This window comes from Schistocerca gregaria, chromosome 6 (assembly GCF_023897955.1).
Source record: "Schistocerca gregaria isolate iqSchGreg1 chromosome 6, iqSchGreg1.2, whole genome shotgun sequence".
NCBI lineage: Eukaryota > Metazoa > Arthropoda > Insecta > Orthoptera > Acrididae > Schistocerca > Schistocerca gregaria.
The window spans coordinates 336,904,489-336,923,261 of record NC_064925.1 but is presented as its reverse complement, the minus strand read 5'-3'; the positions used below and the strand labels follow the sequence as shown (position 1 = coordinate 336,923,261).

Below are 18,773 nucleotides of genomic sequence, written 5' to 3'. Positions count from 1 at the left end.
AATTACAATGTCATCGGCGAACCTCAAAATTTTTACTTCTTCTCCATGAATTTTAATACCTACTCCAAAATTTTCTTTTGTTTCCTTTATTGCTTGCTCAATATACAGATTAAATAACATCGGGGAGAGGCTACAACCCTGTCTCACTCCTTTCCCAACCACTGCTTCCCTTTCATGCCCCTCGACTCTTATGACTGCCATATGGTTTCTATATGAATTGTAAATAGCCTTTTGCTCCCTGTATTTTATCCCTGCCACCTTCAGAATTTGAAAGAGAGTATTCCAGTCAACATTGTCAAAAGCTTTCTCCAAGTCTACAAATGCTAGAAACATAGGTTTGCCTTTTCTTAATCTTTCTTCTAAGATAAGTCATAAGGTCAGTATTGCCTCACGTGTTCCAACATTTCTACGGAAACAAAACTGATCCTCCCCGAGGTCCGCATCTACCTGTTTTTCCATTCGTCTGTAAAGTATTTGCGTTAGTATTTTGCAGCTGTGATTTATTAAACTGATAGTTCGGTAATTTGCACATCTGTCAGCACCTGCTTTCTTTGGGATTGGAATTATTATATTCTTCTTGAAGTCTGAGGGTATTTCACCTGTTCCATACATCTTGCTCACCAGATGGTAGAGTTTTGTCATGACTGGCTCTCCGAAGGCCGCCAGTAGTTCTAATGGAATGTTGTCTACTCCCGGGGCCTTGTTTCGACTCAGGTCTTTCAGTGCACTGTCAAACTCTTCACGCAGTATCTTATCTCCCATTTCATCTTCATCTACATCCTCTTCCATTTGCATAATATTGTCCTCAAGTACATCGCCCTTGTATAAACCCTCTATATACTCCTTCCACCTTTCTGCCTTCCCTTCTTTGCTTAGAACTGGGTTGCCATCTGAGCTCTTGATATTCATACAAGTGGTTCTCTTCTCTCCAAAGGTCTCTTTAATTTTCCTGTAGGCAGTATCTATCTTACCCCTAGTGAGATAAGCTTCTACATCCTTACATTTGTCCTCTAGCCTTCCTGTCGATCTCATTTTTGAGACATTTGTATTCCTTTTTGCCTGCTTCATTTACTGCATTTTTATATTTTCTCCTTTCATCAATTAAATTCAATATTTCTTCTGTTACCCAAGGATTTCTAGCAGCCCTCGTCTTTTTACCTACTTTATCCTCTGCTGCCTTCACTACTTCATCCCTCAGAGCTACCCATTCTTCTTCTACTGTGTTTCTTTCCCCCATTCCTGTCAATTGTTCCCTTATGCTCTCCTTGAAACTCTGCACCACCTCTGGTTCTTTCAGCTTATCCGGATCCCATGTCCTTAAATTCCCTCCTTTTTGCAGTTTCTTCAGTTTTAATGTATAGGTCATAACCAATAGATTGTGGTCAGAGTCCACATCTGCCCCTGGAAATGTCCTACAATTTAAAACCTGATTCCCAAATCTCTGTCTTACCATTATATAATCTATCTGATACCTTTTAGTATCTCCAGGATTCTTCCATGTATACAACCTTCTTTTATGATTCTTGAACCAAGTGTTAGCTATGATTAAGTTATGCTCTGTGCAAAATTCTACCAGACGGCTTCCTCTTTCATTTCTTAGCCCCAATCCATATTCACCCACTATGTTTCCTCCTCTCCCTTTTCCTACTGACGAATTCGAGTCACCCATGACTATTAAATTTTCGTCTCCCTTCACTACCTGAATAATTTCTTTTACCTCATCATATATTTCATCAATTTCTTCATCATCTGCAGAGCTAGTTGGCATATAAACTTGTACTACTTTAGTAGGCATGGGCTTTGTGTCTATCTTGGCCACAATAATGCGTTCACTATGCTGTTTGTAGTAACTTACCCGCACTCCTATTTTTTTATTCATTATTAAACCTACTCCTGCATTACCCCTATTTGATTTTGTATTTATAACCCTGTATTCACCTGACCAAAAGTCTTGTTCCTCCTGCCACCGAACTTCAATAATTCCCACTATATCTAACTTTAACCTATCCATTTCCCTTTTTAAATTTTCCAACCGTACCTGCCCGATTAAGGGATCTGACATTCCACGCTCCGATCCGTAGAATGCCAGTTTTCTTTCTCCTGATAACGACGTCTTCGTGAGTAGTCCCCACCCGGAGATCCAAATGGGGGACTATTTTACCTCCGGAATATTTTACCCAAGAGGACGCCATCATTATTTAATCATACAGTAAAGCTGCATGTCCTTGGGAAAAATTACGGCTGTAGTTTCCCCTTGCTTTCAGCCGTTCGCAGTACCAGCACAGCAAGGCTGTTTTGGTTAATGTTGCAAGGCCAGATCAGTCAATCATTCAGACTGTTGCCCCTGCAACTACTGAAAAGGCTGCTGTCCCTCTTCAGGAACCATATGTTTGTCTGGCCTCTCAACAGATACCCCTCCGTTGTGGTTGCACCTACGGTACGGCCATCTGTATTGCTGAGGCACACAAGCCTCCTCACCAATGGCAAGGTCCATGGTTCTTGGGGGGTCGAATTACATATTCACTTGTAAATAAGGCTACATGATGGCCACTTAATTTGTTTTATATTTTATACATGTGAGTTCCTAATTCTTATCCATCACCTTCTATACGTTTTAAAAATAGAAAGTGTTCTATGGAACAGAATGAGTTATCAAGGAGAAACTGTTTCAGTTTGTTTTCAAAACTTTGCAACCTGTTAGACATTTCATATGACTTAATAAGTGGTCAAGAGTTTTGGTTACAGCACTGGATTATTTACATGAAACTTCATATGGGAATACATACACTGTGAAACATTAGTCAAAATGCCTAACTCCTTAAGCAGATGTCTACAAAATGACTGAGTGTGAACAGCACATATTGTTCTTACAGCCTGTTTTTGGGCAATGAAGAGTGACTTTCTTAAAGATGACTTATCCCAGAACATTATTCCATACAACATTGGAAATGTGGTCTCATGCTTCCTGACAGGGCGCAGGGAACGATGTAGGACACCCGCACCGCTGTACTAGGCAAGGTCCTAATGGAGGTGGTTTGCCGTTGTCTTCCTCTGGCCGTAATGGAGTGAATGATTATGATGAAGATGACACACAACACCCAGTCATCTCAGGGCAGGTGAAAATCCCTGATCCTGCCAGGAATCGAAACCGGGACCCCGTGCTCAGGACCACAAGCTGCGGAGCATATGACATTACAGAATGAAAATAAGAAAAATATTTCACCTTCCTGATTTGTTGTTCCTCCAGGTTTGCAATGATTCAAAATGAAAATGTTGCAAATGTGGCTGAACTAAGTTGTTTTGCAAGTTCCAAAATGTAATTTTTCCAATTTTAATTCTCATCAATATGAACAACCAAAATTTTAAAGTTTGCACCCTGGTCATTCTTTCCTTATCATATGTTATACTTATCATTGGTGTAGTACCTTTAGATGTACAGAACCAAATATGTTTCGTCTCTTTGTAACTGGGAGTGAGACTGTTTGCAGAAAACAATCAAGAATACTGTCAAGAACATTATTTACCATTTCTTCAGTTGCTATATGAATATTTGAACTGATTACAATAATAACGTCATCCACAACAAGAAATAATTCTGCTTTTTGTATATTAGATGGAAGGTCATTAACATGCATGAAGAACAATAGTGGACCTAGGGTAGAGCCCTATGCTGTCCCATAAGTGATTACTCCTGTCAGGAGAATCTCTTTTGTTTAAATTGCTTGAATTATAAGTACAACTTTTTGCATTCTTTTGGTTAGATAAGACATTATTCATTGGTTGGCTATACCACCAATTCCATAAATCCTCATGGAAGCACTCTTAGCTGTATGATGTTAAGCTCAGACATGTGAAATTTACTAATATTGCTTGAGTTTTGTATTATAAAGTCAAAAAGAAATGAGAGGCGAAACAGAATGCAGAAAGTTAAACTTACCATTAATAATGAGAAACAACATTGCTTAAAATGGAATAAAGCAAGGGAGAAATAAATGTGATATGTATACTTCAAATTAGAGAATGTTCATTATATTCTCATGCTGTGAGCCGTATTTTTTCTTCCTTAACTCTGTAATACCAGTGTCTTTTACCTCCAACAGGTACATAGATGTCTTTTGTTCTTTTTTCCACTCGGCCCTCAATGGTATCTTGCACATTTTGAGATGTTGTCTGGAAAACAGGAATAATAATAAAAGAAATTAATGAGAAAAATGGAACACAAAATTGTCTGAAAAATTCTAGGTCACAAACATGTAGAAGAACAATACTGATCCAGAAGCAATGAGGAAATCAAACAATACACAAATATCAAAAGCGACATAAGAAAACACAAGTTAAGATCCCTCTATGGACACATTAAAAGAGAAAACACAGACAGACTTACAAAACAAACAATTCATTTTTTGACAACAGGAGAAAAGCCAAAACGGGAATAATGAAATGGGCTGGAGAGATCAAAACTGATCTGAAATTGGCAGGAATTACTTCAGAAGATGTCCAAACTTGAAACATCTTCAGATCCAAAAATCAGGACGGCATGTTCCCCACAAAGAAAAAGCCATAGAAGAAGTGTGGATCAACATGATCTGAAGATACAAAGGAAGCCCACAGATTGAGCATGAAAGAAATATGGGTACAGCTGAAGTCAAATTCTCATCTATATGTACCTTGTGTAGTCTTCATGGGCTTATTCACAAGTAATAATAATAATAATAATAATAATTTGAAGCCGACTGACAAAATTATACACATTAAAGGTGAATATTTCTGACTGTAAAGAAGTGCAGATGGATAGGTGGAAGGATGGGCAGATGAATTTAAAATTGTTGAAGACTCAACAGTATGGTCATCAGGCACTCTTTCAAAGAACATGGTACTGCTGAATGTGCAGTACGCTGTTAAACTGAAAAGTAAAGGCCATATTAATGATAGCCACAGTATCAGGAGAAGTTACAAACAGTTCCAGTAGATCTAGTCATACCACTGTTGCATGTAAAAAGAATTTATTGATAAAACCATGGCATCCAGTAAGAAGGCAGGTTGACTAGGGATCTAATAAGGTTAGGCACAGGGGAAAAAAAGCTCCATCCAAGTAAACTGGGCAGGAGTTCTCCTGCCACACAAAAGTCAGCCGTTTTCATTTTATTGTTTTGTCGTCACCTAAAATGGATGGTATGTCCCTCAGTAGACCAAAGGCTTCACTCCTATCAGCACACAAAACAGGGGACATGCACTCCACTATAAAAAAGTTGCTCTTTGGAGAATTTAAAGCCATTCTTCATACAATTGTTATCATATGCTATAAAGAAGTGTATCATCTACCTTACCTTATACAGAAACTGTACTATAGCACAGATGTAAATAAATATATTGGAGTGTATTGTTATTCAATATTGATGCTGGCATGTAATGTGGTCTGACAAGCAGTGATTTTACTTGTTTCAAGTGATGTAAAGTGTAAATTACATTGGTGGTCCAATGAATTTGTGGAGTCTATAATTATGTCTGCACACTACATGCCAACATCAAACATCTTTCAGTTTACATCAGAAAATAATTATTTTACTAAGTTATTTCTGTGTTTCTTAAATCACAAAGATATGTAATAATGAAGGACAAGTAAAGATACAGGACCTATCTTTATGAATTACATATGATTATAGGTTGGCTATTTACAGATGAGTGCATGCAATAGTGAGAAATCTTTAGAGCACTTAAGTACACCAGGCAAAAAATTAGTAACTCCCAGAAGAACTCACACTAACTTAGTGGAATGACACCTTCAGCCTCGATAATGATCACAATCTCGCAAGAAAAAGGTACATAAGTTTATTCAGGTATGACATACCCAGCTGGAGATCCTCATTGATGATTAGATCCCTTAGCGTTACTGCATTTTGGGGATGTGGATTAGGATGTTTCATCCAATGTTCCAAATGAGTTCACACATTTTCAATGGGATTAATACTGGCTGATTTAGTGGGCCAACTCAGGTGTGATATAGTGTCTGAATGTTCATCAAACCGTGACTGTAAGTTTACAGTACTGTGAAGGTGGCTGTTGTCATCTCAGAATATAACATATCTGCCGCATAATCAACACGAACATGTACAAGAAATGGCAAGATGTGCTCACCAAGAATGTTTACAGTAACCTGAATGAGTGGTCCAGAGTCATGGTCAACAAACACTCTCAAAATTTCAGAGACTCCCCTGTGGACATAATTACATACAAGTACAATTCATTGACTTACCAATGTATTTCATACTTTACATCACTTTAAAAGAAATAAAATCACCCGTTGTCAGACCACAACACATGCCTCCAATCAACTACTGACCATTTTTGGTGTTGTTTGGCCCATTTTGACCATGCAACTTTACGCTCTGCTGTGACTAATGATATTTTGTGAGATAAGTAACTGCAAATGTCCACTGCACACAATTCCCTTCACAATGAGTGCTCAGAACTAGTTTATATGGGCTGCATTCACTGACATCACCAATTCCTGTAGTTGAAACCAACCGTCATTGGCAAGTAGTGGCACTTGTCTCCTGTCCCTGCTGGTTAGCACCTTTTTACAATCACTGTTCACCACATCATAAGCTTCAAGAGATACATTACTCCTCATAAACATATTGGACCATCCACATTACTACACCAACACATTACTCCTCATAAACATATTGGACCATCCACATTACTACACCAACAAGTTGGGCAACTTCACTGATGGTGTGGTAATGGGCACATCCAAACATGATAGTTGCTTTGTACCATTTCGTTGCATCTCCACAATGACCCATCCCACTGTGCTGACTTCATTCAACAGACTGATACATACACACCACTTCACTGTCATGACTCGTGTCAGCTGTGATGGTTCACATAACAACCCAGTACCAACTTTCATTTTTACACAAAAAAAATGCATGACTGCACAAATAAAATCCCAAGAAAAAAAGCGCCTTTGTTACTTGTCAAACGTCCTGTCTTATTGCATGAATAACAGATAACCCTGAAGGAATATAATCATAATATTAGGATAAAAAGATATATTTGAAACACACACTGAAACATGATGAGGTGCATGAGATTTCTGTATCAAGATTTTCTTTAGCAGTCACAGAAAAACTGACTGTGCTTCCGTACTGAGATATTACTCTATAAAGTGAATTGAAAACGTGGCTGCCATGGCAGCACTTCAACAAAGATTAAAAGAAAGTTTAAGAGCAAGTATGAAATTAAAACTAAAATAAAAAAGGAATAGTTACATAGTCATAAGGTCATTGATATGTACCTCAATAGAGAACTATGAACAAATGATGTATAATATTTTACAACACTTATTCATTTACAACTGCAAATATTATGTACCAAAAGTTTTGCTAAATGTTAATATGTAACAACAATTTTAGAGTTAGAAAATAAAAAATAACCCACTGAAGATAGCACAAAATGTGCTGAAATATGTCTTGGTGAAACAAAACAGAAAAAAAAGTGTCTTGCATAAGGTGGAATTCCTCTTCCCATTTTGTAGCAAGCCACTCATAAAAAAAAAGAAATGCAACACCACAAGATTATCAAAGGACCCCAATCAACTCTGGGAACGATGCTGGAAATTGCGAGCTCTGCTTGCATCCTGTGGACAAGGCCAGCAGTCTTCACCACTTTTGCTAGCCGCCTGTACAAACTGAGGATTGCCTCAGAACCCATGCAATGCAAGGCTGCCTCCATATCTCGGATGAGGCCCCCTGGCAGACATAACGAGTGAACATTCTGTATGTGTGTTTCTTTTTGAAGAAGGCTTTGCCCAAAAGCTAAACGTGGAACAGTCTCCTCGTTGTGTCCATCTGCAACTCAACATATCATCTATACAGTAAGTAGCAACCCATGCTTTTCATAATATTGTGAATTTTCCAACCCGGAGTTTCCCTTGATTAATGAAAAGGATTGTCACATGGGAAAAGATATGACAAACAACTGATTTCAGAACTCATTTAACCAAAACAACCTGATTCAGAAAATAGTATTTGATAATAGCTGTATAAACTGAACATACCTGGCAGGGTAGAAATATCCAAACTTCTGATTATAATCAAAAAGATGTTTCCATGGGACAAATAGTGTTATAAGGATAAGACATTTGATAATGATGAGTGGAAAAGTATAATACAATCTGAAAAGTTACTGAAAAGTCATCTCTCAATGCCTGATTCCTGCAGTTAAGCATAGAGTGAATTGCACTTATGTGACATTTCGGCTGCCCTTTTACAACTCTATAAGGCTGGTTTATGAGGTCCCATAAAGAGCAACATTTATCAAGAATAAAAGAACTAAATTGACAATGTTTCTTCTGGTTAGACATGATTTGACAAACAAGTAGATGAATTTCACCTATTATTTGGGTCACAAAACCAGAAATCCTTAACTGTGTCAGTGCAAACTCATGCCCTATAATCCCTGATGGAACTAAATTTTCACCGAGAGATAAGCAGTACAGAATTTTGCTGGAAACTTTTCAATAATAATTATATGAATACATTGTCTATAAATTACAGCTGTACATCAGTAATACATAAACAAAAAGTTTCTAACAAAATATTAACGAATATTTTGTTCATACCTGAGCGGACATGTTCAGTACAAGCAAGGAAAATTTCAAACGATCCAATGAATCAAGGACAGTTTGTGCAGTAGATGTTTTTCCTAAACAGAAAAGAAGGAATAAACAACATAACATATATTTATCAACATATTAATAATTACTCATACTTCCCATAAAAGGTCTGTTAAGAGAATGGCATTTAGTTTAACATCATGTTATTTTATGTCCAAACCAAATACAAAGTGGTATTACCTGTTCCTACAGGTCCAACAAGGAGTCCAGGATAACTGTTTGAAAGGAGTACTGAAACAAGAAACTGATAACGTACAGTATCAACTGTTGGAACAATAATCTTGAAGAACGGTAATCTGAAAAAGAATTACTTTAAATAGCAAGAGAAAGAGTCATCAACACTTAAAGCAAAGTTCATGTTCCTAATTTCAAGGTATATACTTTTGTAACTGAGAAATTAAAATTAGGAATAACAGGTGTGGTAGGTAATTGAAAAATATGGTGTGCTCTAATGGCATTGTGTATTAGTGAAAATACAGAAATAATTTTTGTATTCTTTTCTGAGTTTTAGTTTTTTCTTTGAGTTGAGAACTCTGTAGATGACTGAAGAATCTGTGACATCACTTTTACTTGAGAATATGTGCTTCGGTTACAGTCTTTTAGTGTTTAAAGTGTACTGTAAATTATTTGCTGTATGATAAATTATTCACTGCAGACCGTGGGATGTTCTTTTTTCAACACACTCAGCTGTGTATGTTGAACATGTGTGAGTTGCTTCACTGTGATGTAATATGCAAAAGGAAATCAACAACATTTTCATCCTGCATGTTTGTGATGTGTTGGCATTCCATTGAAGATTCTCACATAGAAACTGAAGCCCTCTCGATTAAGTTGTGACACAGGAATACACACTGGCATAGCAAAAATACTATAAAAGACATTACATAGATTTTATTATAAAATTTACCATTTAATTCATTGCCTTAGTTTGCCAAGGCTAGTTACTGTGGCTACAATGAAAAAAACAAAAATAAAAATTCTTGTTACTTTAATACTAACCACAAATGCCACCTCAAAGCAGTTTTAACAGTAATGACAATGGAAATAGTGATTCTAATGTAAAGTGAATATATCGACAAATTATTTGTCTCACAAGGGAACTGTCATCATCTAATCTCGTGTAAACTAACGAAGTATTAGCTGTATCTTACTCTTTATCAAATTTCCAATTTCCTGTAAGCATAACTTCCCAGCAGGCAAAGTTGCGAGATCTTACATCCACATAATATTCATAAATAGTATCCTTCAAGGGAAAGCATCCTTCCATACCACGAATAAGAGTGTCAAGTTTTTTACGACCCTCTTCATCCACTGAAGCACAGAGAGACCATATCATGCTGAAATAGTTAAACTAATTTTTAGATGCTACTTGAGCATTCAAAATGTATTAATATATTTAAAATAAATAGATCAATCTTTTCTGCTGTTGATTAAGTTAGAGCATATGATGGAGTGGTCATTAATGGCCTTTTCAGGAGAAAGACACACAGAAAATAAACTAGGTTCTACAATTATTCTATCAAAACAAAAAACAGTGATAGAAAGATAAGTATGACTCAAACAATGAGGCTGTGGAAATTAGAAAGTGTGTTAACAACTTCAATAGAGATGCATACATGGACAAAGGAACTTTATACCAAGACACTCCATAGAGGTATGTTCTATATTGAGATGTGGAATAATCAGGTCTACTGCTGGATGTTTGTGTCGCTCTGTCACAATATTTCGGCCACGTAACTTTTTGCCTTCTTCAGTTGCTACCTGAGACTGCCGTATTGGGAGGATCTTGTCCAGTATTTATGCCCAGAGGGCACGGGGAGTTCTCTCTGCTGTCTGCACCCACCTGTCGCTGCCTGTAATGTGTTATCTCTTCCCCGGTGCTCCCTCGTACGTGCCCGCCTGGTGCTGCTCCCGAGGTTTTGGCCCTGCCCTGGTGCTCCCACAGACATCCGTGCCCAGCTCGCCCAACATTTATGGACGTGGTAGCTCACATTTGGCATTCCGTTTGTGGTGCGTGCTCGCTTGATGCGGCTCCTAAGGTGTTGGCACTTCCGTGGTGCTCCCATCGACGTCCGTACCCGCCTCGTCCACCATATGCAGTTGTGGCTGCTGATTGAGGCCCGTCTCGCGTCGGGCGCTCCGTTCGCGGTCCATGCCTGCCTGGTGCTGCTTGTAAGCTGTTGTCTCTTCCCTGGAGCTCCCTCAGATGTTTGCGGAGTCCATCACTTGTCAGGCATTTCATTCACAGTCCGCGCCCACCTGGCACTGCTCCTGAGGTGTTGGCACTTCCCTGGTGCTCTGGCAGTTGACCGAGCTCAGCTCAGCTATCATCTGCAGTCGTGGCATCAGAGTCCCGTCCTGCATCAGGAGTTGCGTTTGCGGTCCGCGCCCACCTGGCACTTCTCCTGCATTGTTACTACTTCTTGAGGAGTCTCTTGGTTCCTTTCGTTGGGCCCTGATAAGCTCCAGAGTCGGACTCCATGCCCAGCTGAGCTGGTAACCACTGTCTAGGTTTATTAGGTTGTCTGTGATCTTGATGGCCTCCTTTATGACACTATCCCAAAATCTTGGAGTCTGTGTCACAATTTTGGTGTTGTTGTAGTCCATTGAATGACCAAGCTCCAGACAGTGCTCCACTATGGCAGATTTGGTTGCCTGTCCGAGTCTGGTGTGCCTCTGGTGTTCTTTGCACCTGACGTCCACTGTCCTGGTTGTCTGGCCACTGTATGATTTTCCACACTAGCATGGTATGTTGTAAATGCCTGGTTTACGTAGCCACAGGTCGTCCTTCACACTCCCTAGCATTGTCCCAATTTTGGAGGGTGGACAGAAGATACTCTTTATATCATATTTTGAAACAATTCTGCTGATTTTTGCAGAAACAGGTCCAGCTTATGGCAGGTATGCCACCTTCTTCACCTCCTCTGGCTCCTCTTCTGTCCCTGTGGTTGGCTGGTGGCACAAAGTGCCCTTTGGATGTCTGTGGAGAAGTATACATTTCTGCTGAACATCAGCTGTAGATGTTCTATCTCTGTGGCCGCACTTTCCGTATCCGACAGAGCACGAGCCCTGTGAACTAATGTTTTTAATGTTTTCAAGACTCATTCTTCTGTGCCAGGTGGTGGCACCTACTGGCTTGAAGGTATAAGTCAGTGTGGGTAGGCTTACGATACACATTGTGCACGAAGTCAGGCGCGGATGTCCGAGGGAGCTCCAGGGAAGAGAGAGCAGCTTACAAGCAGCGCAAGGCGGGTGTGGACCACAAATGGAGCGCCCAACGCGAGACAGGCCTCAGACAGCTGCCACAACTGCAGATGGTGGACGAGGCGGGTGCGGACGTCCTTGGGAGCACCAGGGAAGTGCCAACACCTCAGGAGCAGCGTCCAGCAAGTGCGGACCACAAACAGAATGCCAAACGCGAGTCCAGCCCCAGACAGCTACCAAGACCACAGATGGTGGATGAGGTGGGCTTGGACGTCCGTGGGAGCACCAGGGCAGGGCCGAAACCTCAGGAGCAGTACCAGGCGGGCGCATACCACGAACGGAATGCCTGACACAGGACGGGCGTCAGGGAGCTGCCACAGCTGGCGACCAAGTCGGGCGCGGAAATCCAAGGGAGCACTGGGGAACAGACATCACATTACAGGCAGCGCCAGGTGGGCGCAGACAGCAGAGAGAGCACCCAGTACCCTCTGGGCATAAATACTGGACAAGATCCACCAATACAGCAGTCTCAGGTAGCACCTGAAGAAGGCACTGAGTTATGTGGCCAAAATATTGTGCCAGAGCGACACAAACATCCGGCAGTAGACCCAATTATTCCACATGTCGAGATCTCGCCGGGAAAGCCTGAAGAGTTACATGTTCTGTATTGTTAACTATGATGGAAACAAAGATATTGCCAACGACATTTCATCTTTGGCACCAATGTAATCTCTTGTCTCACAGCAAAATACCACATTACTAACAACTGTTACGTACCACTACTTCTTTGACAAGCAGCTGGTTTTCTGATACTGAGAGAAGCTCAAATTTTTATAGAGCCAAGAACACTTAATATAACAAATACATCACAAAAGAATTTGTAACTATAAATCTCTTAAATACTGTAAAGGATTGCTTAAAAACACAAAGCAATGGTAGATAAAAATTGAATTTGGTTAAAACTAAATATCTTTCTCATTCCTCAAGACACTTCATTCATGATTGTTGTTGCTGAAAGTATGCCCAAGATATTTGATGGGGGCGGGATGTGGAGGTGATAGCAGGGTAGGGGAGGGAGACAGTTAAGTGTTGCTTGTGGGAGCATACAGATATGAAGTGAGGAGAGTGTAAAAAAGCAGCTAGGTACGGTAGGGAGGATGGATGGATTGGGGGAGGGGAGTGGCAGGGGTGGAGTAGGAGGGGGCAGAAACATGGAGAAGTAAAAGATTGGTGCACTGGTGGAACAGAAGACCGTGAATTGTTGGAGTGGGAACAGGGAAGAGGATAGGTGTGTGAAGGATAGTGACCAAACGAGGTTGAGGTCTGGGGGGGTTACAGGAATGTAAGGTATTTTGCAGGGAGAGTTCCCCCCAGCACAATTCAGAAAAGTTGGTGTTGGTAATAAGGATCCAGGTGGCACAGGATATGAAGCAGTTGCTCAAGTGAAGAACAATGTGTTGGGCAGCGTGCTCAGCAAGGGTGGTCTGGCTGTTACTTGGCCACAGTTCGTCAGTGAACGTTCCTGCAGCCAAACAGTTTGTTGGTTGTCATGCCCACATAGAACACAGTACAGTGGTTGCAGCTTGCCTTGTAGATAACATGACTGGTTTCACAGATAACCCTGCCTTTAATGGAGTAGCTGACACTTGCGACCAGACTGGAGTAGGTAGTTGTGGGACAATGAATGGGATAGATCGTGCATCTATGTCTATTACGGGGATATGAGCCATGAGGCAAGAGACTGGGAGCAGGTGTGGAGCCAGTATGGACAAGGATATAGTGTAGGTTCGGTGGACAATGGAATACAACTGTAAGAAGGTTGGGAAGGATAGTGGGTAAGACATTCCCCATTAGACTGGAGTAGATGGTTGTGGGACAATGTATGGGACTGGGAGCAGGTATGAGGCCAGGATGGACAAGGATATAGTGTAGGTTCAGCAGACAGTGGAATACAACTGTAAGAGGGGTGGAGGATAGTGAGTAAGACATTCCCCTTTCACGGCATGACGAGAGGTATCTGAAACCCTGACAGAGAATGTGATTCAGTTGCCCCTGTCCTGGCTGGTACTGAGTCATGAAGGCAGTGGTCCTCTGTGAATGGACAGAGAGACTTCAGGAGACTGTCTGACTGGAGAGATAAGGCACAGGAGATCTGTTTCCATACATGGTTTGGAGAGTAATTTGGGCCTATGAAGGCCTCAGTGTGACAGCTGGCGTATTTGTAGAGGGACTGCTTGTGACTGCCGATGAGATGGCCACTGGTGGCTACACTATATGGAATTGACTTCTTCGTATGGAATGGGTGGCAGCTGTCAAAGTGGAGGTATTGCCAGTGGTTGGTAGGTTTGATATGGGTGGAGGTACTGATGTAGCCATGGTCAACTTGAAGAAAAGCGGCTTTTTGGGTTGAGGAGAACCAGGTGAAACAAATGGGGGAGACGGTTTGAGGTTCTGGAGGAATGTGGATAGGGTGGCAAGGCCATTGGCATTAGAGATGTTAGTGCAAGGGGAAGTGGCATCGATAATGACTAGTAGGGAACCATGTGGTAAAGGAACAGGAACCGTGGAGAGTAAGTGGAGGAATTGGTTGATGTCTTTTATGTAGGGAGGGTGGTTTCAGGTAATAGGCTGAAGGTGCTGGTCTATGAGACCAGAGATTCTTTCAGTGGGAGCACAGTGACCAGCCAGAATGGGGTGTCCTGGTTGGTAAGGAACACGAACTTTAGGAAGCACATAGAAAGCACAAAGGCAGGAGTGTGGGAAGTGGTAGGGGTGAGGTGAGGCACAGCCTCCTGGGAGAGGTTCTGGGATGAGCTTAAGGATCTGAAGAAAGATTGTTGATTTCTGGAATGGGGTCACTGTGGCAGAATTTGTAGATGGACAAATCTGACGGCTGGTGCAATCCTTCCATCAGGTAAGTCTTTTGGTTCAAAACCACAGTGGTGGAGCCTTTGCAGCAGACAGGATTCTGAGGTCAGGATCATATTTTAGGTGATGGATCGCAGTGCTTTCTGCAGATGCAAGGTTAGCTTGCATGTTGAGGGATTTGGAGAATGATATGAGGCAAGGTTCAAGGTAAAGACATTCTGAAAAGTTAACAGAAAGTGATTTGGGGGCAGTCAGTGGATGGAGGAGTGAAGTGAATCAGATACGGTTCCGTTTTGGTTTTGGGTTGAGTCTCATTAGTATGGTTGGTGGCAAAAAAGTGTTGTTTCCACTGTAAAGACCAGGAGGAGGAGAGAAGGTCTTTAACAAGTTAAGCATGATTGAATTTTGGAGTGGGGCAAAGGGTAAGGCCTTTGGAAAGGGCTGTTACTTCAGCGGGACTAAGGCTTTTCGAAGAAAAGTTCATGACTGTGTTGGCTCTGTATTCTGTATGGTGCTGGGAGGGAGCTTTTAAGGGTGTGGTAAATGTAGGCCTGCGAGTCAGGGTTTGTCAGCTATGTGGGGATGTGGGGGAGGGGGGGGGGGGAGTTTGGAGACTGATGTAAAGTTAGTGAATAGTGGTAGCCCAAGTGGGAATAAGAAGTGAACATATTGGACAGTTTTTTTGACTTGGTATTGAGCATGCTGCTCCAGTTCCTGGAGTGCAAGAGCTTCAGTGTGAGAGATGGGATACAGGAATTTGGAACTGCACAGTAGGAGAATTCTACAGATGGAGAGGAGATATTGTAGGGTGGTCTGGGCCTGATTTATATGGTTTTGCATGGCTAGCTTGTGAAAGTTAAGCACTGGTGGAATCTGAACAGATGGAGATCGTTGTGGAGTGAGGGAATGCAGCCGGTGGTGTGTAATTTGTTGGTAAGGCCATTTTGGGGGATTGCAAGAGCCAGCCAACAATGCAGGAACAGTATGTGGGACTGGATTCTGACTAAGGATAAGGATAATTTTATGTATTGGCGCAGACGGAAGGAGAGAGCATCCATGGTGGAGGAAAAAAAAACACATAAAATGATTTAAATAACTTAGAAATATGTGCACAAAATGCTCAAAAATACACCAAAATATGTAGAAAAAATCACAATAAGTTACCCAGAGGAATCATTCCTAACCACCCAGAATCAAAAACCCATTACATGGTTCACACTCATTGGTGACATCTTTGTGATCTGGATCAAGGGTGAGGACATCCTATCCATATACCTCCAGAATCTTATCACTTTTCACTCGTCAAACCAAAAAGCTACATTCCTCAAAGTTGACCTCCAACTCAAAGATGGTGATACCAGTACCTCTATCCATATCAAACCTACCAATCATCTGCAATACCACCATTTCGACAGCTGCCACCCATACCATACCAAGACGTCCCTTCCGTACAGTCTAGGCATCCTCTCAAAATATACCAAGGGTCTCACTGAGGCCTTCACAGACCAAAATTACCCTCCCACCCTTTTACAGACACAGATCTCCAATGTCTTAACTCTACAGGTACCCACCTTCATCCAAAGTCCCACTGTCTAGCCACAGAGAATTTCCCTCAGGACTCAGTATCACCCATGACTGGAGCAACTGAATCACATTCTCCGCCAGGGTTCAACTACTACTCAATGTACACTGAAATGCCCTACCCACTATCCTTCCTACCACTCATACTTTGATATTTCACCACCCACTAAACCTATACAATATCCTTGTCCATCCTTACTCCACACCCCTTTAGTCCCACCTCTAGATGTGAGACCTGTCCAAGACCTGTGCCGCACATTATTTCAACACCACCTATTCCAGTCCAGTCACAAGCATCACCTGTCCCATCAAAGGTAGTGCTACCTGTGAAACCAGTTACATGATCTACAAGCCAAGCTGCAACCACTGCGCTGTATTCTATGTTGGTGTGACAGCCAACAACCTGCCTATCTACTTGAATGGCCACTGACAAATTGGGGCCAAGAAACAGCTGGACCATCCAGTTGTTGAGCACGCTGCCCAACACAACATTCTTCACTTCAATGACTGCTTCACAGTCTATTCCATCTGGATCCTTCCTGCTAACACCAGCTTTTTGGAACTGCATAGGTGGTAACTCTCCCTGCAATATATCCCACATTCAACAACCCTCCAGGCCTCAACCTTCGTTAGTCACTATCCTTTGCCCATCTATCCCCCTCCCTGTTCTCACTCCAGCACTACACAGCCTCAAACTCCATCAACACACCCACAATCTTTTTACTTCTTGGCTTTTCCACTCTTTTCCCCCCACCCCCTTCCACCCACCCTCTGTCTAACCTCCAGACTGCACCTGACTGCTCTGTCCTCTTCTCACCTCATCGCTGTATGCCCCCAGAAGCAGCACTTTACCATCCCCTACTCTGCTATCCCTCTGTCACTCCACATCAGCCTCCTCTGTACTCCAACACCCATATTCCTGTTCCTTCTCCCATCAGGCACAGTTGCTGCCAGTCTGGCCTAAGCAGTCAGATACAGTGGTCATGCATGTGAGAGTTGTGTTTGCATGAATGTGTTTGTGTCTTGTCTACTCCATAAGAAGGCCAAAAGATTGCTCTTTTAACTGTTTTTTTTTTTTTTTTGTTTTGCCTGTCTTCGGCTAAACATCTCCACTACATCGTAAATAGCAATCTATCCTTTTCATAATATTGTCATGGAAAATGTTAATCTGATTTCATCTTCTTGACCTCAACATTTACTTCAGTATATCTGCATCCTGACTCTGATTTTTCAGGGAGAAAAATGAGAAAGCATAATGAATTTAGAAGTATGGGCGTTATCATGGTCCCGATGTCAGACAGATGAGTAGCTGTGTGCAGCCAATTTATAATGAGATGGGAATAAACATTGTAACATTAGTTCTGGAAATTACTAATGTGGTATCATCTGCAGACTGAGGTTCCAATGCAAGGGTGGTACCTGAGAATGTAAACACAAGAGAAGATATTCACTGCAAGCCTCAGTGACTAATGACTGATGCCAGCATAGCCACACCCAGAAACGTTCCAATATGCTGCTGCTACCCCTCGTCTTCTTAAGGCCCAGCACATTACCACTCAGACCAGTCCACAATCATTGTCTAAAATGACAGCATCGTCTTTTAGCAGGCCAGCTGTGTGACCAATGTATTAGGCAGAACTCTATGTGAAAGTTATTCCTAGATGTATGCAGGCTGAGAGACTTGTATTTTGTCTGTATAAAGTGATATGTTAAAGTTCAGAGACAGTAGTAAAAACTCAAGACATTCCTATGGAAATGGATTGCACAAAGTTAAGCAATTCTTCTTATCTACGTTATAATAAAGTGAACTAATACAATATGTGTTTTAGTATCCACATGGTCTCCTCCCAGAGCAAAGCAAGTAACTCATCACTGTACGAACAACCCTGTTTTCACCGGTAGAATACACGGCAACAATGCTTATAATTTCTAAAGACTTAGCTTGCCTACCTACAAAGTGTTGATGTGTGCCCATTGTTCCCATGTTTTAACCTGGGTTTCCCTTTTCAGTCCTCCTTTGCATTATATCAAGTGTTCCCATGTTTTAACCTGGGTTTCCCTTTTCAGTCCTCCTTTGCATTATATCAAGTGTTTAATTATGAGTCTAAACAAATCAAATGCCTGCTGCTCATGTTCAACAGATGACAACAGTCCTCTCACAGCAAGCAGTGCTGCCACTAGTTGCTACACTTGTGTTTCAAACATTCAATAGTATGGAAGAGTAATGGTCACAATTTTGTCTGCAGCTGGAGGCCAACTTCACTACACATAGCATTACAGATATGGTATGCAATCCATTTTTTTTCTTTCCACTGTTCCAGCCTATGCATACTGTCTATGTTTAAAACAGTATCCATCTCTCATCCAGAGGCTACTAGTTACGAGGAATCGGTTCGGCTGCTGAATGAAGATTATGACAATCAGGTAGATGTTACAGAAG

The 18,773-nt window shown here is 41.5% G+C and overlaps 1 protein-coding gene across 1 annotated transcript in view; it reads right to left on the bottom strand.

The window, feature by feature from the left end:
- The window catches only part of LOC126278873 (dynein axonemal heavy chain 2), a 914,655-nt gene that overhangs the window by 372,239 nt on the left and 523,643 nt on the right, over window positions 1-18,773 (bottom strand). Inside the window, 4 exon segments of the mRNA XM_049979148.1 lie at window positions 4,092-4,170; window positions 8,627-8,709; window positions 8,861-8,976; window positions 9,832-10,017. Of these exon segments, the coding sequence (XP_049835105.1) occupies window positions 4,092-4,170; window positions 8,627-8,709; window positions 8,861-8,976; window positions 9,832-10,017 (464 nt within the window).